Source organism: Onychomys torridus, chromosome 4 (genome assembly GCF_903995425.1).
Source record: "Onychomys torridus chromosome 4, mOncTor1.1, whole genome shotgun sequence".
In the NCBI taxonomy this organism is placed as follows: Eukaryota; Metazoa; Chordata; class Mammalia; order Rodentia; family Cricetidae; genus Onychomys; species Onychomys torridus.
Genome location: NC_050446.1, coordinates 123,665,280 through 123,685,946, shown reverse-complemented (window position 1 = coordinate 123,685,946; position 20,667 = coordinate 123,665,280). Strand labels below are relative to the sequence as shown.

Here is a 20,667-nt window from a genome sequence, read left to right as displayed (position 1 = left end):
TGCTTTGTGGATGGATTACCCTTCTCTATCATGGTGCCTATTCATTACGTCGCTAGAACCTCCAAAACTTGAATGTGTGTATATTGCTCCCTTCCCACAATAAATAGAAAGCTCCAGGGAGACAGGGTTCACATCTGTATCACTGTCTTCTGAATGCCCTACATAAGGGTTCAATGAGGGAGGGAATGAATGAATGTATACACCATATGCCAGACTCTTGTATTTTTATATGAATAATCTTGTGAGGGCGACATCCTTGTCCCCGTTTTCCTCATGCTGATGTAAAGGCTCAAGGCTGTGAATTAACTCACATGGCTAGTAAAGGGCAGAGGCATCACCTTAACTCAGCTATGTGGGTCCTACACTTCTAGAAGATTTAGTTATTAATATTATGTGTATGGCATGTCTGTGTGTGCATCAGCGTACCAGAGTATATATGCCATAGCATTACTGTAGAGGTCCTGGGAGCTGGTTCTAATGTGTGGCAAGTTTTACCTGCTGAGCCATCTTGCTAGCCCAAGTGACACTCTTTTTTTTTTTTTTTCAAGGTTTTAATGTGTAGCCCTGGCTGTCCTGGAACTCACTTTGTAGACCAGGCTGTCCTCGAAATCACACAGACCTGCCTGCCTCCCAAGTGCTAGGATTAAAGGTGTGTGCCACCATGCTGGGCACCAACTAATACTCTTTTTTTTTTTGAGCTGAGGATCGAACCCAGGGCCTTATGCTTGCTAGGCAAGTGCTCTACCACTGAGCTAAATCCCCAACCCCCTAACACTCTTAATAAGTGCACTGTATGTGTGTGTGTGTATATATATATATATATCCACAAAGATGAAGAGTATTCAGAAGGCTACCCCAATGGTGACTAGGCACTAAAACTGAATCCTTGCATGTCACATGTACCCTCGCCCCCAATGCTGGTGGAATGGGCAGATGTCTCAGAAAGGCAGAAAAAGCTTTATAACACAGACTGGGGATAACTTGCAGATCAGGGTTGCCATCCTTTAACAAGGCTACTGATGGGGAACAACTAAGGCAATTGTTCTCCTTCCTGCTTGAGGTATGGAGAAGTGATGCTTCTCTTTGGCTTAAGGACTTTTTTGGAGTGATTATGAGATTTCCCTCTTCCCATGGTCCTACTGAGTTACTCATGCGGCTCAGTCCTTGTAATGGGGGCTTGCCTGGGAACTGTTGACATATGAGGAGGTGAAATTATAGAAAGTGTTAGATTTTTCTATGATGAAAATAGAAACAGAAACAAAGATAAGGGCTCAGAAGAACAACTACCTTAAAGCATTAAAATCTGCACCCTGCATCAAGTTAGCACAAAAATGACAGCCTTTCAAAGCAGATGGTAGTTCTTGTCTTGGAGACTCAGTGAACCCACAGAAAGACTTCTCTTAATGCTTTTTTTCTCCTGGACATCACACATGGACCAGGTGAGGAAATCTGCTGGTTTATTCAGTTACCACTGACCACAACACATCTCAGATCTGCTGCTCTATGAATGAAGAAAAGGGCTGCACACTAACCTTCAGGCGGATTTTCAGATTTTTATCTGATGATAAATGGATGCAGCGTTCCATCACATCCTTGGCTATCTGGATGTGCACTGGCAGTGGTGACTCCACATCTGGAGGGATGTCATTTTCGTCCACTTTGGAGGGGGATGTCTGCTCCTCTGAAAGAACAGAATTAGTAACAATGCTTTAGGAAAATCCAGAGTGGCTGTCAGCTTCAGACTCCACAATAGGACTGTGGTGTTTTGAAAGAAAACAACCCCCATAGGCTCCTAGGGAATGGCACTATCAGGGGGTGTGGCCTTGATGGAATAGATATAGTCTTATTAGAGAAAGTGTGTCACTAGGGGCAGGCTTTGAGGTTTCAGATGTTCAAGCCAAGCCCAGTGTGATTCTCTTCCTGCTGCCTGCCGATCCAGATGTAGAACTCTCAGGTCCCTCTCCAGCACCATGTCTGCCTGTATGCTGCCATGCTTCTCATCATAATAGACTAATCTCTGAATTGTAAGCCAGCCCTAATTAATTGTTTTCCTTTATAAGACCTGCCATGGTCATGGCATCTCTTCACAGCAATAGAACCCTAACTGAGACAAGGACTTAGATGCATCATAAGGAATTTAGGTCAAATTGCACAAGTCAGGAAGTTTACCAGGAGTGGTGGTGTGTGCCTTTAATCCTAGTGCTTGTGAGACAGAGGCAGGTAGATATCAGAGTCTGAGGTCAGCCAAGGCTACACAGTGAGTAGCACCCCGCTTCTCTTCTTGCTCTATTCCCCCACATTTGCAGATGCAGCCCAGGCTCTATGATATGAATTTTTGCAGGGGAGGAAGAGTAACAATGTATTGGGAAGGGTAGGTCATGGGATAATAGACAACTTAAAACTTTTTTAGGGCACAGTTCTGATTTGGAGCTCCAGGCCGGGCAGTGCCCCGGGAGGCTTTTTCTCTGTTCTCTTTTCTTTCCTTTCTTTCTGATTCATCCCTTGACCACAGAAGGCCAATGTTTATCATCTCTACTAACTTGTAAGATGTTGGATGGCCAACACCAAAAACTTATTTATTGTTTGAGAGCTGACATTCTAGGGCAGCCTGGTGCAATGCACAGATGTAGGGCTTGGGTCAGGGAGAATCTACAATCTGTTAACACCCCTCCCACTGTATACTATATCACCTGCACCAAAGGGATAAGGCATGTCATTTGCTGTTAGGAGAGTGAGTGAGCAGGATGACACAGCTCTCATCATCTCTTCCTGCCTAGTCTTCTTGAGAGGTAGAATATGGAAACTGAACAACAAAAAGACTTACCAGCTGCCTGAACCCTAGGCCTCATCCCTGTCCTGCAGGACTTTCCTGTCTACAGGCCCCACCCTGTTCCACTGTCCTATCACCAGCTGTGAGTGAGTATTTCCACTGAGCTGGGCACTGCTCCCTTAACTTTTTGTGAGTTCAGATTCTTCTGCAGGAAAACCCAAACCTTATACTAGGGGGCTCTACTAGTCTCTACTAGATGCTGAGAGGATGAAGGGAGATGCATTTGTGAAATGTTTGACTTTATTGGACCTTGGATGTACAGGTGCCTTTACATAGTTAAACAGAACACTCATGCCAAAGCTGTATCAAGCCAAATAATCTTTATAAAGTCAAGGAAGTCAAATGTTCATAAAGAATGACAACTGCAAGAGCAACAGGGCTAGAGCTGCTTCTCCTCAGAGGAGGGTCTGTTGTCTGAATTGGCCTGTTGTGGAGTGTCAGGGATGTGAGCTTCTGGTTTTGGAAGAAGGATGCATTCCACCTGATCCCAGCAACTTTCCACTAGAACGAGATCTTTGTGTGTTTGTGTAGATCTGTGTGGGTGTGTACATGTGTGTGTGCACGAGCATGTAAAGGTTAGAAGTCAAACTTGTGTTTTGTTCCTCAAGCTATTCACCTTATTTATTTATTTTGGTTTTATGAGACAGGGTTTCCCTGTGTAGCTTTGCGCCTTTCCTGGAACTCACTTGGTAACCCAGGCTGGCCTTGAACTCAGAGATCCGCCTACCTCTGCCTCCTGATCACCTTATTTTTTGAAACAGGATTTCTCATTTGGTCTGGAGCTCACTGAGTAGGCTAGGCTAGCTGACCAGAGATCTTGGGGACCTGTCTATCATCACAACCCGAGCCCATGCTACCATGCCAGGCTTCTTATGTGACTTCTGGGGATCAAACTTGAGTCCTCATACTTGCACAGCAAACACTTTGTTGACTGAGTTATCTCACCAGAACTAGAAGACCTTAGTCACAGAAGAGCAGATTTATTGGTGGGGTTTGGACCTTGGACCAGAGCAGCAACCTTGATCATGAAAGGTCAAGTCACCTCCCTCATCAGAGGTGTACGTTTGGGTGGAGTATGGCTCACAGGAAGGTTTGGGCTGGCTCAGCAGAGAAATAGAAGACAAAGCCTGAAGGTTATAACCAGAGCACTGGCTGTGGGAACTGTACTGGCTCAACTCTGCAAGAGCCCTGTTTGGACCTGTGCTGCTTGCCATTGCTCACAAGGAAATCTGTTGCATTCACTGCAGTGAACTATATTTTCCTGTTACCCTGGACGTGTTGGCTCCAGCAAACCAGAATGAGAGCACAGATGGGAAAAATGAAAAAGAAAAAAAAAAAAAAACTGCTCATTTCCAACTTAACAAACTAATTTGGGACTCAGTTCGATTTAGGATAGTTCTGGGACCACAAGCTCATTATGACTTGGCATTTTATATTTGCAGAGGCGATTCTAATAATTTATTAATTCTTCTATGACCTAAAGCTCCAGATTGAGTTTGTGAATAAAACAAGAGGCCAGAGCTGCTGCTGGCTTGAACTCTCTTTTTCCTCTGTCATATAAATAGGTAAGAAAAACACTGCAGTCGTTCTCTATCAGTAAAGAAATAGATGAAGCTCAGGAATGGACAATAGGCCTAAGGAAGAAAAAAATGATAGGAAGAAGCATAAAGAAATATGTCCAACTTGGGCACTAATCAAAGACATGCAAAGTAAAATAATGAGCCATTTTTAACTTGTTAACATTGGAAAAAGTGAGTAGGTAATTGTCATTGTTGGGAAGGTACAGATTGGTATAACTGTCTGGAAAGCAATCTGGTCAGCACTAGATGATGCTCGTATCTTGGACCGAGAAACCCTACTTGTGAGAATTTATAGAGATATACACATAGGAAGAAAAGATTACACACACAGAATCATCCCTTGTCATATTGTATATCACAGCAAGGCTGCAGGCAACTTCAACTTCACATGGGGGGATGGACCCTTGGTAGCTGCCATTCCAACAAATGAGTCTGAAAACTTGGAGAGTCCTTTATAACTAAGCAGCAGGAGGTACTAGGTATAGCCTAGTAGTAGTGAGTCCCAGTTCAATCCTCATCAGCACAAAACAAAAACTATGGCTGTAACCATGTAAAAAGTTTTTTAAAAAAATAAAAGGAATGGGATAAGTACACATGTATACACACACACACACACACACACACACACACACACATACACACACACACACAGAGCTGTGAGCACATGAGGTTTGGGGGAACTTTTCTTTCACTTTCTGGAATGACATTTTGTTTTCACAATGATCTGTTTGAAAAAGAAGGAACTAGTGAAACCAAATAGCAATTACCTTCCTCAGTTTCAAGGTCAGAAACATTCCCCTCTGCCACATCCTTCTCTTTGAGGTAGCTCAGCACAAACTGCTCGATGTCCTCAGCTGTGGTGCTAGCCCCGTGAGCTGCTGGTATTTGCCTTCCCTCCTCTTCTAAACTGCACTGCTGGAGCTGCCCAGTAGAACTTGTGTCTGGGAACCAGTGGGCTGTAAGAAAACATTATCATGAGGACTCTGGTGATCAGTGAGTGACAGGCACCAGCACTTTGTAAGCAGAACAAGCTCTTTGGCGAGGCTGGCACAGCCCTGTGAACCATCTAGACAGTGTCTGTGTCCTGCATCCCTACCTTCTACCAGAAGTCAGCTGCCTGATAACTTGCCATCTTCCAGTGGCTCCAGTATGTGAGACATTTTTCTGACTCAGAACTCTTACAGATGCTGCTCTTGAATGTCCAGAATGCTTTTCCTACTTTACATCTGGTTAATTCCAAATCACTGCACACTTCAGAATAATCACTTTCCCAGTAAAGCCATCCCTTACACATCACAATGCTCTTTCCTTTTGTATGTTCTAAATGTATTTAGTGTATGTGAACTGATTGGCATGTGAATCTTCATCGGGGAACTCTTTTTAAAATTATTTATTTGCATTGGTATTTTGCCTGCATGTATATCTGTGTAAGAGTGTCAGGTCTTGGGAGTTAGAGACAGTCATTAACTGTCATGTGGGTGCTGGGAGTTAAACCTGGGTCCTCTGGAAGAGCAGTCAGTGCCCTTACCCACTGAGCCATCTCTTTGGTACCAGGGAACTCTTGACTCTAATATGCCCGCAGCTAAGTGTGCCATTTCCTCATTGCCCCATTCCCAGATATGTATTAGGCTCTGGGTACACTCTAAAGTGCTGGTCCCCAGATGGGTAAAGCCTAGCCCCAGCATTTTCACTGCTGGGAGTCCCCACTGCAGACTATTTCTACATTCAAAGTCAGATTGGAAAATGTCTTTGCTCACAAATGGGTTTTAAACGTATGAAAAGAAGCTCAACCTCACTCTTAATGCAAATTACAACTATAATAAGGTGTGATTTTTCTCCTACTGGATTAGTAAAGATCAAAGGCTCAGTAATAAGACAGTATGGGTGAGGGTGTGGCAAAATTGGCACTTTTACATTGCTGATGGAGCTTAAATTGGTACAACCTCTTAGGAAAGCAATTTGATCCTCTCAATCAAAAATTTAAATGTAAAACTCTTTCAACAAGCATTTCTGTTAGGAATTTATGCTACTGATATGTTGAAGGCAAAAGATTGTGTGGGAACTTTAAAATTTTTTTGTGGTGGTGGCAAAGGATGAGAAAGAACGGAAATGTCAAGCAAGAAAGGTCTGGTTAAAATCAGTGTCATGACACAGTGATGCAGCTGTAAGATCACAGCCCTGTGTGCATGGGGCATACTGCCCCAGTGTGGAGTGTGACAGGACCACTTTCTGGTTTTTCCTTGTGATCAACAATTGGTCAATCAGTGGTTGGTGCTGAGCAGTGATGTGCCTGGTGGTTCTGCCCTCAGTGGGCACCTGTTGCTTCTTGGTCAATGCATATGAAGCATGCATATTTGGTTAACTTAGTGCCCTAAAACATGTATCTGGTTCTTTCAAGACTTTTCAGAAGTTCCTTGAAGGCAAACTTCCACTTCTCATCTTAAAAGAAAGGCCATCTATTAGGCAATTTGATGACAAACAGAAAGGCCAGCTCAAGTGCTGCTCTGATCTGTGACTACTGATTTCATTAGTTCTACTAATTTGAACTACTGTTCAAAATGCAATTATATATTGGGTTGTTTCAAAACTTGTGGAAAATCTGTTTCCAATTTTGCTTTATTTCCCCCACCCCATGTTCCAGTCTTAATCATCCTTATTTTCCTTTTTGCAATAGAGACTCCACTCCTCTACCTCAGTATTAAAAAGTGTTATGTAGGATGTTTTACCTTTCCTCCTTCAGATGACTAAAGACATCAGAAATCTAAGGAAACTCAATTGTCAAAATCTAAATTCAGCTATCTCCTGAAAAGACACATCTCCTACACGTTAATAAATTATTTTATATGTATGACACAGTGATGTATGTGTCTGTGCACCATGTGTGTACCTGGTGCCTGCATTAGTCAGAAGAGGGCATTGGATACCCTAGGACTGCAGTTACAGATGTTTGTGACCCACCATGTTGGTGTTGGGAATTGAAACTGAGCCTCCTGCAGAACAAGTGCTCTTAATCATTGAGCCATCTCTCCAGCTCCCTAAGCCTTTTCATAAAATATTGAAATTTCAAGCTGAAACATAATCTAGTTGCCCAGTGTAGCAGAGGTGGGACATCTGATAACAGGAGCTGGTCCCAGTCTGCAATGTCTAAGTACTTAGCTGTCTTATAGTAGGAGGTCCAGGTCAGGCCAGGCCTAGGTGGGTTTTGTTCACAGCTGCTTTTCCAGTGACTATTAGCCACAGAGAGGTGTTATGGCTAGGATCTGAAATGCCTCCCAAAGGCCATGTCCCTTAGCTGGTGGTGACTGTAAGAGCTGGGACCTGGGTGGAAGACGTCATCACTATAGGTACACCCAGGAAGGGTGTATTTTGTTACCTACCCCATTTTTCTACCTGCCTCTGTGTCCTGACTGCCATGTCATGAAAAGCTTTTCTACTCTTCCCTTGGCCTATATGCCCGTGAGGACCTGTCCTATTTCCTATTTAATCCTGCTTTACATTCTCTACATTTCTCCAAACACTTCAGTCCCACTGTGTCCTTGGGGGATTCACACCACTATTCCCTCTGCTGATAGTGCTCTTTGAATCACAGAAACGGCCTTAGCCCTGTACGCTGGCAGCCTCCTCCTCCTTCCGGTCTGAGCCTTAGTTGAATTTCCCAGAGAGGTCTTCCCTGACAGTGCAACTTCGAGTAGCCTATCCCTGTTCCTCCCTAGCAAGAGGTTTTCATTTCCTTCCAAGTGCTTCCTTATCAGCGGCTCCCTGAGCTTGCTTAATGCTTTTGTTACTTGTCTGTCATTTCTCTCAGCAGCTGGGACGCTCCCTGAGTTTATCTTGTTCACTGCCGTATCCTCACCACTTAGTGTAGCGTCTGACATAGAGCAGGCACTCTTTATGAGTGAAGAAAGCATTCACACTGTATGTGAATGGTCATGGAAGAATGAGTGATCACTCCAAGTGTCACCTCAGAGCAGGGCACAGTCCCTGCCCCAGTCACCTCTCTGGAGAAAGTTTCTCACAGGGTCTTGGCCTTTTCACCTGACAGAATGAGGCCAAGGACCTTTTCCTCTGCCTCAGTGGCTACTGGCAGCACTGGAGAGATATGCTCTTTGGATAAAGGCTCCAAGATATAACTCACTGTTTTTCATTCAATGACTAACTGTTCAATTCAGTGATTTATTTATTAGCCACAGTCTTGCTGTAGCTCAGATGGGCCTTGAACTCATGAATCTCCTGCTTGAGTTCCCCGGCAGCTGGGATTACAGGTGTAATCCTACCAAGCCTGGCTTTTTTTCATAGTACAAAATCGTGGCATGCTAATGGTGGCTAACATCCCTAGCAGGCACCCAACAGGATCAAAATACAAATGAGACAATTGAGTCAACCGGTACAATTGAAAGGTTAGAAGAAAGGGCCAGAGAGATAGCTCAGTGGTTAAGAACACTGGCTGCTCTTCCAAGGGACCTGGGTTCAAGTCCTAGCACCGACACAGCAGCTAACAGGTATTTGTAATTCTAGTTCCAGGGAGTCTGACACCCTCTTCTGGCCTCCAAGGGCACTGAATGCATGTGGTGCATAGACACATGAGCAGGCACAACAGCCATACCCATAAAACAAATAAATAAATCTTAAAAAAAAAAAAAAAAAGGTTAAAAGGAAGAGCAAGGGGCTGGAGAGATGGTACAGCAGTTAAGAACTTTTTTTGTTCTTTAAGAGGGCCCATTTCCAATCCCCAGTACCCACATGATGGCTCATAACCAACTGTAACTCCAGTTCTGGGAGATATAGTGCCTTCTTCTGGCCTTTGCAGGCACCAAGCACACACATGTAGGCATATACAAGCATACAGGCAAAACACTCATATACACAAAATAAAAATAAATGTTCTTAAGCTTCTAGATTACTGCTGTGTATTAGCCAGTATGGTCTATATGGCTAAAGAATGAAACAAAATTAAAACTTCAATTTCCTGCTGAACATAATGGTTCACATCTGTAACCTCAGTACTTGGGAGGCTAAAGCAGAAGGCAGGCGGCAAGTTCGAAGTTTAGGCTATATAGCAAGTTCCAGGGCAGTCTGGGTTATAGAGTGAGACCCTCTCTTAAAAAACAAAAACAAAAAAACCCCAAACCAAAAAATTTCAATTCTCCAGTAGTTTTAGACATACAGGGCTATTGGCTATTGCACTGGGCAAGAGAGAGTGAGTATTACTATCATCAGGAAACTCTAGAGGGTTGAGGATGTAGCTCAGTGGTAGAATACCTTAGCATATGTAGGCCCTAAGTTCAATTCCCAGAGCCAACCCCAAACAAAGAAAGAAAAGAAAGGTTCTATCTACTGCTCCAGCTCTCTGTGGCTGAGCACTTCCTCTGCTCCAGCTCTCTGTGGCTGAGCACTTCCTCTGCTCCAGCTCTCTGTGGCTGAGCACTTCCTCTGCTCCAGCTCTCTGTGGCTGAGCACTTCCTCTGCTCCAGCTCTCTGTGGCTGAGCACTTCCTCTGCTCCAGCTCTCTGTGGCTGAGCACTTCCTCTGCTCCAGCTCTCTGTGGCTGAGCACTTCCTCTGCTCTAGCTCTCTGTGGCTGAGCACTTCCTGTTGCTCTAGCTCTCTGTGGCTGAGCACTTCCTTTGCTCCAGCTTTCTGTGGCTGAGCACTTCCTCTGCTCCTGCTCTCTCCCAGCACAGATAATGCCAGCTCTAAGAAGCACTGGTAGCAGCATATTATACTGGGAAGAATAGACTAGCCACAAATTCAACTTTATCCCTTATTAATAGTGTGACCCTGGCTGAGCAGGATCTCATTGAGCCTTGGTTTTTCTTATTTGTAAAATAAAAAATGCTGTTTCTACCTCGTCTGTGTGGTTTATATCCCTGCCATAGAGCAGGGCTCAAGAAATTGCAGAGATATTCAAAGTCTAAAAAATAAACACTGGAGCCTGACAGTCCCATGGGGTTGGACAGACAACTTTTCCAATGTCCTCCACAGCACATTCCTGAATACGGAATAAAATGAGACTAGGCAGACCAGGATCCTGGCTCCTATCTCCTCAACTAGCATCAGAAAGGGCTTTCAATGTACCTACTGCTGCCAGCAGAGCATGCAGAACGCTGACAAAAGAAGCAGCTCTCTTATCATAAAATTGGTCCAGCGTGGCTAAGACATCTTGAACCACATCTGCTACCAAAGGAAGTAGGCTAGCATCTGAGTTCCGAAGCATGACTTCCAAGACTTTTGGGGTATGAGGGTGCAGAGCGAGGTGACGCAGATTTAAAGAGATGCCATTCACCAAATAGTCTGAATTTTCATTGATGAGGTGCTGAACAGAGTCATAGCCACAAGCATGGCAAATGTCTACCATGGTGCTAGTAGCCACTTGACTAATGAGCAAGGTTTGGTCTCCAGCCTTCTCCAGTACTGGATAGAGAGCTGACATCAAAAGCAAGCAAAAGTCTTTTCCTAATGCATAAGCAAACTGGCCAATCCCTTCCAACTGAATGCATATCTGCCAGATGTTACTGTTCATGGAGCAGATAGTGGGGCTCGGCTTTGCCAAGGCTGGAAAAGATACACCGTGGCAGGTGTGTGCACCTGATGTGATGGCCTGGAGGCCATGCTGTTTCACTGTCATCTCCTCCCCCTCCTCAGCTTCAATACAGGTAATCAAGTACCAGTTTTCTTGGCTTGTGTATTCCTCCAGTATAGATTTCACAATCTCTCTCAGTTCCTCTGGACTTATGCTTGTACATTTGTTATGAATATCTTCTATATCCAGACCAGCAGCCCCTACAACCAGTTCATTAAGGATCATGGCAGCTTGCTTTCGGTAAACTACAGATGCATGGTACAGTTCCATAAAGTGGTCCACAAGCAAATACAGGTCCCCATAGTAACCAAGCAGCTGACAGATCTGCCGCAGGAGCAGGAAGACCCTCTCATCAGTGAAGCAGCGGAAATATCTCCTCTGGACTCGGTTCCATGGTTGTGCATTGGAGGCCTCTGGAGAAGCACTCAGGGTGTCAGAGTTCCAGCGCCGCTCTTCGACCATCTTGACATCAGTCACCTCTAGCTCTAGTACTTGGACAAGTGCTCTGGAAAGGCGCTGCACATGGGCTACAGAACTGAGAATCACATGCACTTTGGGGCCCAAAAGTTTTAGATACCCCAATAACAAGGAAAGAGTAGAGAACTTGCCCTGGTCGTCTTGTGTGTTCATTAGGCGGGGAAGAGATGTGGCAAGTGCATGCAGGCTTTCTGATAAGATGTCAGCCAAGGCTCTGCTGCCCACCACTACTTTCTGATCTGCAAAACGCCTTAGCACCATATTGCACTGCGCCTGAACTTCAGGACTTTCGTCGTTTACTAGGCCAACTAACACCTTCAAGAGGGGTCCTGTACATTCCACCAGGGACTGACTGCACTTCAGAAGCAGGACCTCCACAAGCTCTACAAGTTCCAGCCTCACCTTCCAATGCGGGTGAACAGAGACACACTCGATTATCTTTTTAATAAGGATTGCCAACTTGTCACCAGTGCTTTTGACCCAGTCTGCTTCCCTGTGAATCATCAAGGCTGCCACTCTGTGCTCAACTGTAGGCTTTGCTCGGGCCTTTGGAATCCTTGTGAGCTGTTCATCAGCCATGATGAAGCCCACTGTCTTGTAAAAGACCTTTAGGGAAGACACAACAATGCTGTGACCTTGTTTAAAGTCTCCTGTGATGACTCTGGTCAGTGCAGTTGAGATTCCAGGTAAGAAAGAGGCCAACAAGTCCCCCAGCTGCTGCTGCTGCTCCAGCTCAGCCACAGGCCTTGGATGGTCCTGACAGTCGCACTGAAGGAGGAGAACCTGCAGACACTGTAAGGCGGCAGTTTTAATCTGCTTTGACTTCTCCTGCTCTGCCAGGCCCAACAGTAAGGACACAGCGAACCCTAATCGAGGCAGAGTGGAGGGCTCATAAAAAGTCAGAATGATGTCCCTGTAAGCTGAGTGCATTAAGGTGCTAAGTCCCTGGATCACAGCCAATTTCAACTCCTCTGACATAGCTGCAGGTTTTTGGGAGTTGGGAGAGTACAGACAGGCTGAAAGTTCTGAGAAGAGTTCCTGGAGAAGCTCTTGCTCTCTCACACATGTTGAAGAGAGGACAAAGGTGAGGCACTCCACCACACTCTGGATCAGGCGCTCTCTTTTGGGACCTGGGGTCTTCAAGGCAAATCGCAAGGGAAAGAGGACATACTGCTGTAGTTCCTGAAGGGCAGCATCACTCACGGCCTGTAACTGTGTCTGCAGATGTTCCACATTCTCCACTGTCTGGGCCTTTGTGAGCTGAACACAGACTGGACGTAAGACGCCAAAGGCCTCCTCAGGAGTGTCAAACACTGCCATTGCACAACTGCCTTCCCCTCCTCACCAAGGAGACATCCTGCAGGCTGGAAGAGGGAAGCTTCTCAGTAAAGAGGGTCAAGCTCAAAGCAAATACAAAGTGAAGGTCCATCCGTCAGTCCGTCCATCCATCCATCCATCCATCCATCCATCCATCCATCCATCCATCCATCCATCCACCCATCCATCCATCCATCCATCCATCCATCCATCCATCCATCCATCCATCCATCCATCCATCCATCCATCCATCCATCCAACATTATGGGGCCCTAAGAGAAGCAAGGAAACTGCAAAGAACTGGCTCCTGTTCTTGGAGTATCCTCAGTTTAGTGAGGGATGTAAGCATACACCACAGTCTCTAGGTTTTAGGATAGACCTAAGCTTAGGTCCTAAGTTTGCAGGGAGGAGTCACATCCCTAGGAAAGCCAGAATTAAGTTTCACAATAGCATGCCTGAACCATTACCTAGGGGCAAATGCATAAAGTTCTAGGCTAGGCTAGAGTTCAGGTTCTAACTCCTGACTGAGCTGCTGAAAGAAGAGGACACACAAAGGAAAACACAGTCTTGGTGTACAGGTCAGTGAGTTTTCACATAGGTACAGACCTGCATAGGCACTACCCAAAGCAAGACAGAAAATGTTTCTAGCACCCGAGAAGGCTCACTCATGTCCTTTACAAATGATTCTTCTTCCCTTATAATTCTGACTTCTCTCTCTCAGGATTCCTTTTGCCTGTTCTTGTCACTCAGAGGTTTAAGTGTGTGTGTGGGGGGAGTGGGGTTAGGGGTTGGGAGGCTATGATCTTTAAGTGAATGGTAATATGGAGGAAGGATCAGAGCTGGGTGAGACTGACAGAAACAAAAGGCAGAAGGGTATGCTCAGAGATGGAAAACCAGGAGTGTATACTGCCACAGACATCATGGGGGAAGAGATCTCAGCAGCACAGAAAGTTGGATGGCAGGCAGGAAAACAAAGGAGACAGGTTTAGAGGGAATGAAGAGGCTGAGCAGCTTAATGTCTGAAAGCCTTTCTTTTCTGTGAGGAGAAATTCAAACTCAGAGACTGACAGTAAGAAAGGAAGTCTCAAACATTCCCTTTAGGAAAACAGAGTATGCAGGGAAGACACAAAACTATGGCCTTAGGGTACTAAGGACTGAGTCAAAGCTGGAGATATAAATGTGTAACATTGTAAAATGCTAGCATTGGGTGGAGTGCTCACCCATGGCTGGATTGGTGATCTGGTAGGCAGAGGAGCCTGGTGTGTGTATGGACCAAGACCTGGCCATTCCGGAGAGCTGTGGTGGATGTGCCTGCAAACCAAAAGAGGGCTCCAGGGCACACAAAGACCCTGGAGAGAGTTTGGCCTCCAGAGTGCCACAGACCCTGCGAGGAAGGCTACTGCTGGCATCTATGGCCCTCATGAGGCCAAGGAAAGGGTTCTAAGCCTCCTCATCTAGGTCAGGAAAATGCCAAGTGAGGATGGCATAAGCTTGGCTGAGGACGAATGGCACCCCCTGGGTACTGGCTCACACACTGACTATCTGTGGCACCTCCTGCCTGAGGTAATGGTTGCTGGATTAGTGAATAGGGAAGAAAGCTAACCAGGACCCCACAGTCAGAGGCAGGAAATGCATTTCAGACTCCTGGAAGTGGTGAATCTTACCTGCAGCAGAAGTACTACTAGAGACTGATGAGAATCTGAATCAAAGAAGTTCAAGTACACAATGAAAGATATTTCTCAGCATTAAAAACATGATTTTCCATGCCCCCAAAGTCCACTTGATGATATATATAATAATGAGTGGATGATGGCTAATTGCTGAGACCAGTGAGTGGTTAAGCAGAGCTAGCTTAAACCTGAGCAAGGGGCTCTGTTGGTAAGGTGCTTGCTGTACAACCACAATGACCTCAGTTCAATCTTCTCTGAGAATCCACATGAAAAAAGCCAGGTGGCATACACTTGGGGTAGTAGAGACAGGATTCTTGGGACTGGCTGACTAGTCAGTCTAGCCTAATTGGTGAGCTCCAGGTCCTAGTGAGACCTTCTATTGAAAGCAACAAAACAAGGTAGATGGTTCCTGAGGAACAATACCCAAAGCTACAACCTCTGCCTCCATATACACGCATGAGCACATATACACAATCTACACGTATACAGCATGTATACATGTATACCCTATACCCATGTATACTCTATCCATGTACACATAATCACAAAACATATGCACACATAAAAACAAATAAACAAAAACACAATAGAGACTTAAGACAGGAAGAGGAATAAAAGAAGACAACAACAGCATTTCTTTTTCTTTTAGTGTGGAAAACTTTCTTCAAATAGAACGCTTAAGTTGATGACTAGTATATAACACATAAAACTCAGAAAAGGCTGAGGTGAGGGCAACTGCCTGGGGCTTCTGCATCTCTCTTATTCACCTTAGGAATTTCACGAAAATAACTAGGGAGCTGGGAGACCCTCAGGGTAGCAGCTCCAAAGCTCAGATTGTGCATGGACACAGGCCTAATGAAAGAGAGGACACGGCATGTCCAGAATGGCTCTCCTGTTGTTTATGGCCCTCACTCGGGCTCCAAGCCTTGAGACCTCTGCTTTCTTTCGTTTTCCTCTTGATCCTCCACTCCTTCAATTTCACCACTCCACTCTATCAATGCCTCCCTAAACCAAGGAAGATGCCCACAAACTCCATGTTGTGGAGTTCTAACAGCCCCCACCCCTCGTCCTGTGTGCTGGCCCTTCCTGAATCCACATTTCAAACCGACACTAAAGCAATCTTTCAAAACCAAAATCTCACCCCTCTTCTCATTGTTTAAAGTTCTCCCACTGTTTTCCACAGCCACCTAAGCTTCTACTAAGTCTCGCTGAGTCCTTGCTAGGCATCTGCTCACTGTATCGACCTCACTGCTCAATGCTGTAATCATACACAATTATAAAACTTGCTCCTTTCTAGCTGGGAGGTGGTAGTGCACATCTTTAATCACAACATTTGGGAGGGAGAAGCAGATGGATCTCTGTGAGTTTGAGGCTAGCCTGGTCTACAGAGTGAATTCCAGGACAGCCTGGTCTACAGAGAAATCCTGTCTTAAAAAGCCAAAAAGGAAAACTTGCCATGTTCTAAACAGAAGTAATACTTTATATTTCTCTCCACCTTCCTATACTTCTAGCACATCCTTCAACTATGGTACCAAAAAGCCACATTTGAACATATGTATCTAACTACTTTAGACCAGACCTCTGGGAGAGCAGAGACAACTCCGTACCTAGAAGTAAGAAAAGCCTCTGGCAGACATTCACTATCTCCACAGATCCTTATAAATCCTGCTCTCAAGCAAGGTAGAGTAGGGTATGGCAGACTAACACTCTTATTGATGGCTGAAAAGTCAAAAATTACTGTGTGTGTGTATGTGTGTGAACAATAGCCCAAGACACCCTCTAACTCATGGCAAACTTTCTGCCTCAGCCTCTCAAGTGTTTGGATTATGGAGAAGAGTCATGACATACGCCCCAAAATCATTTCTTACAGTACCCAACCCCCAAGGGAACAATGAAGACAAGTGGCCTAATAGTGCAGGGAAGGGAGATACTCAGGGTGAATGGATCTATAGCTCCCCACCCCAACTTGATACACCTAGGGGGTCTGCACAGGGCAGAGCTGTCAGTGCTGAAAGAGAACACAATGCTGATGGGGGAAATGTATTTCTGTATGCTGTGAATATATGTTGCTCTTACTGGTTGATAAATAAAGCCATTTGGCCTATGGCAAGGCAGCTTAGAGGCAGGTGGGAAATCCAAACAGATAGACAAGAGAAAGGAGAGGCAAGGCAGATGCTGCTAGCCGCTGCCAGGAAAAGCAAGATGTAAAGGTACCGGTAAGCCACAAGCCATGCGGCAAAGTATAGATTTATAGAAATGGGTTAATTTAAGATGTAAAAGCTAGCTAGCGAAAAGCCTGCCATGGCCATAGTTTAAAAATACTATAAGCCTCTTTGTGTTTACTTGGGTCACAGCAGTTGCAGGACCAGGCAGGACACAGGAATTTCGTAAGTGGCTGTGGGACCTTGGTGCTGGGCAAGCAAGGAAAACTTCTGACTATACAATGCCTCATGGTGATGGAAAGATGAACCTAGTTTTGAGAAACTTCAAAATACAAGGTTTTGGAAAGAAGGCTTCTGCTGAGACAGAAACCAAGAGATATTTTAGTGTTCCTTAAAGCTAGAATAACAAAACTGGAGGTTTGCTCTTAAACTTTAAACACTTGGTTGGTGACTCAGCTCAGTCCCTCTTTAATTCAATCTTGGTTCCTGTTTGTGATGAGTCTAATAGCAGAAAGGCAGAGACCTCTGAGAAGATAGTATTACATGGAGTCACTAATAGTTGTTTTATATACTCTCACATACAATAAGATGCTTCTGAACATGTGAAGAAACAAGACCATATAACTGAAATTCCACAGGAAAGACAATACAACCAGACCCACAGGCAACCTAATAGCCAAAGTCTTTAAAAAACAAGATTAGCCAGGCAGTGGTGGCACATGTGTGCCTTATTTTTTAGTACTTGGGAGGCAAAGAGACAGGCTAGCCTGGTCTACATCTTGAGTTCCAGGACAGCCAGGGCTATTCAGAGAAACCCTGTCTTGGGGAAGAAAAAAAAAATTAACATAGTCAAGGAACACTCTTTTTCTCCCTTTTTCAATTGAAAAAAGATGAGAGAGAGAGAGAGAGAGAGAGAGAGAGAGAGAGAGAGAGAGAGAGAGAGAGTGAGTCAGAGGACAACCAGGAAGAGCTTGTTCCTTCCTTCTACCTCTCATGGCAAGTACCTTTACCTGCTAAGCCATCTTGCTGGACCTATTTTTCTTGAGGTAGCTCCTTTGTTCCTTTGTTTATCTTAAGGTATTATTTACTTATTGCTGTCTTCTTTTTAATAAGTGATCTGAAGATATTAAAGCTGAAGCTAGAATTAAGAAAGTTCTATGGGGGGTGCTGGAGAGATGGCTCAGTGGTTAAGAGCAATGGCTGCTCTTCTAGCAGTCCTAAGTTCAATTCCCAGCAACCACATCGTGGCTCATAATCATCTGTAATAAGATCTGGTGCCTTCTTCTGGCCTGCAGGCAGGCATACATGTAGGCAGAACACTATATATATAATTAATAAATCTTTTAAAAAATTCTATGAATTCAAGCCATTTTGTTTAACAGAAGCTAAACTGAACTCATTTAATTATACTTAAAAGTTGATTGCAGTTACTGAATCCCAGGATTAGATTTTATTTTAGGTAGACTTTTTTTTTTGAGCTGAGGATTGAACCCAGGGCCTTGTGCTCTACCACTGAGCTAAATCCCCAACCCTTAGGTAGACTTTTAAACAAACTTAATCAAGAACTTTTTGGTGAAGGTACACATCTTGACTCCATTTTATTTTATATAAAATGTCCTCAAAATACCAATATTATTCTTTGTTTGTTTGCTTGTTTTGAGAAAGGGTCTCACTATGTAGCTCTGGCTGTCTTAGAACTCACTATGTAGACCAGGCTGGCCTCAAACTCACAGAGATTTACTTGCCTCTGCCTCCCAAGTGCTGGGATTAAAATGTGTGCTACTATATAGCCAACTAAAATAATATTGCTTTTACTTGAAATAATTTTCTGCTGGTATATCCTTATAGGACTGCAATCCTAGTACTTGGGATGATGAGGTAGGAAAATTATGAGTTCAAGTCTAGCCTGGGCCACACCTTACAAACATAACTAAAACTTTAACTTAAAATAAATTTGAAAACCTTTCTTTTCTGAGTAAAAGCACCCCCCTCCCCACAAATGGACACATAGAGCTAAGAAATACAGTACCTATCATTAAGAACACACTGTAAGGTTTAGCTGCAAATGGATTTAGCAGAAGACAAGATTAATGATGTGGAAGATAAATCAATAAAAACTGCCCCAGCTCAAGCCAAGAGAGAAAAAAGAATGGTAAGCAATGTGATAAAGGCACCTGGAATATACTGAAAGGTCTCATGTGTGAGTAAGTCCCAGAAGAAAGAGCATAAAACAAACCAAGACTGAAATATCCAAAACAAAAAAATCAACCATAGACTCAAGAAACTCAGCAAATCTCAAGTTGACCAAGGCGAGAGAAGCAGACACAAACCTATCACAGTCATTCTGCTGAAAACCAAAGGCAAATAAAGAGAAACTTTTTCTTGTAGTGGGGTGGGGACAAGAGACAGTCTCCCTGTAGAGATTAGTTTGGCCTCAAACTTGTGATCCTCCTGCTTCTTCCTCCTAGTGCTGGGGTCACAGGTGTGTACCATTATGCCTAGCCAACCAGGAAAATCTTAAAAGCAGCAGAATAAGATTGACAGGTGATTTCTCAACAGCATGACAAAAACTAGAAATGATGAGGGCAACCTCTTTAATGGGCCAGAAGACAACTACCAACCTTGAATTTTATGCATACAGAATTTTTTTAAAATGTGTCTTACAATGGCCTATAAGACACCAGCATCTTACAATGGCATACAGACACCAGCATCTTTTTTTTTTTTCTCAAATTTATTTGTTTATTATGTATACAGTATTCTGCTTGCACATACGCCTGCAAGCCAGAAGAGGGCACCAGATCTCGTTACCGATGGTTGTGAGCCACCATGTGGTTGCTGGGAATTGACCTCTGGAAGAACAGCCAGTGCTCTTAACCTCTGAGCCATCTCTCCAGCCCTACAGAAATGTTTTTAAAAATGAAGGTATGGTTTGGGGTTTAGCTCAGTGGCAGAGTGCCTGCCTAGCAGGCTCAAGGCCCTGGGTTTTAGAGCAAAAACTGAGGGAATTCATTGCTGTCAGGGATGCATTAAAGGAAAAAGTAGAGTAAGAAAATTAACCTACAAATGGAAAGTAGGTAGAATGAAGAGGCAGAATGGAGCCGGCTAGCACAAACAATGTTAAGTGTTCATGTCAGTCAGCATCAAGTCTTTAATAGTTTATGTGGCTATAAAACTAAAATGGGGGTGAAGTTAAGTGTTTGGGGAATCTACAAGAGCCAGGAAGTGGTAGATCATTTGTACCAGATGAACTGTATTAAGATGTCAAACACATGTTAAAAGCTGGATGATGTATTCTTTTTTGGGGGGAGGGGAAGGGAGGACAAGGTTTCTCTGTGTAGTTTTGTTTGGAGCCTGTTCTGCAACTTGCTCTGTAGCCCAGGCTGGCCTCGAACTCACAGAGATCCTCCTGGCTCTGCCTTCCTTCCGAGTGCTGGGATTAAAGTTGTGTGCCACCGTTGCCTGGCTGGATGATGTAACACCTCCCCCACCCCCAAAGTGCTCTACCACTGAGCTAAATCCCCAATAAATCCATGGATGATGTATTCTTAAAAGAATTGTAAACAAACATCCTTACAATGTCAGTAGAAATGGGATAATACTTATTTTTGATTAATCTAAAAGAAGGTGAAAATGAAAACAAACAAACAAAAAAACAACCGACCAATGAGCCACTTAGAAAACAAATAGTAAGATGGTAGACAAGGCCCAATCGTGCACACTAATTCGGAGTTTCTTACGGCAGTGCTACCAACATTTTAGCCAGATGATAATTTGTTGATGGAGGGCTGCCCTGAGCATTGCTGGGTACTTAGCAGTTTTCTTGGCCTTTTGATTTTAGATGCCATTAGCATTCTCACTGCTATGACAACCAAAACTCTCTCTAGCTATTGCCAACTGGCCTGTGGAGGCCAACAAATCACTCTTGGATGAGAACCACTGGGAAAGTCCACATGATTCCAATCAAAACCCCAACAGAACTTCTCTCTCTCTCTCTCCCTTTTTTAAAAGATGTATTTATTTACTATGTATACAGTGTTCTGCTCTCATGT

General features: G+C 44.2%; 1 protein-coding gene across 1 annotated transcript in view; it reads right to left on the bottom strand.

Annotated features, from left to right (window-relative positions):
• Nucleotides 1-20,667, bottom strand: part of Tti1 (TELO2 interacting protein 1) — a 55,357-nt gene that overhangs the window by 19,741 nt on the left and 14,949 nt on the right. The window contains exons 2-4 of the mRNA XM_036184180.1: nucleotides 10,485-12,830; nucleotides 5,178-5,366; nucleotides 1,533-1,681 (exon numbers count right to left, since the gene is read on the bottom strand). Coding sequence (XP_036040073.1) covers nucleotides 1,533-1,681; nucleotides 5,178-5,366; nucleotides 10,485-12,786 — 2,640 coding nt within the window. The 5' untranslated portion in view covers nucleotides 12,787-12,830. The remainder of the gene's footprint in view (nucleotides 1-1,532; nucleotides 1,682-5,177; nucleotides 5,367-10,484; nucleotides 12,831-20,667) is intronic.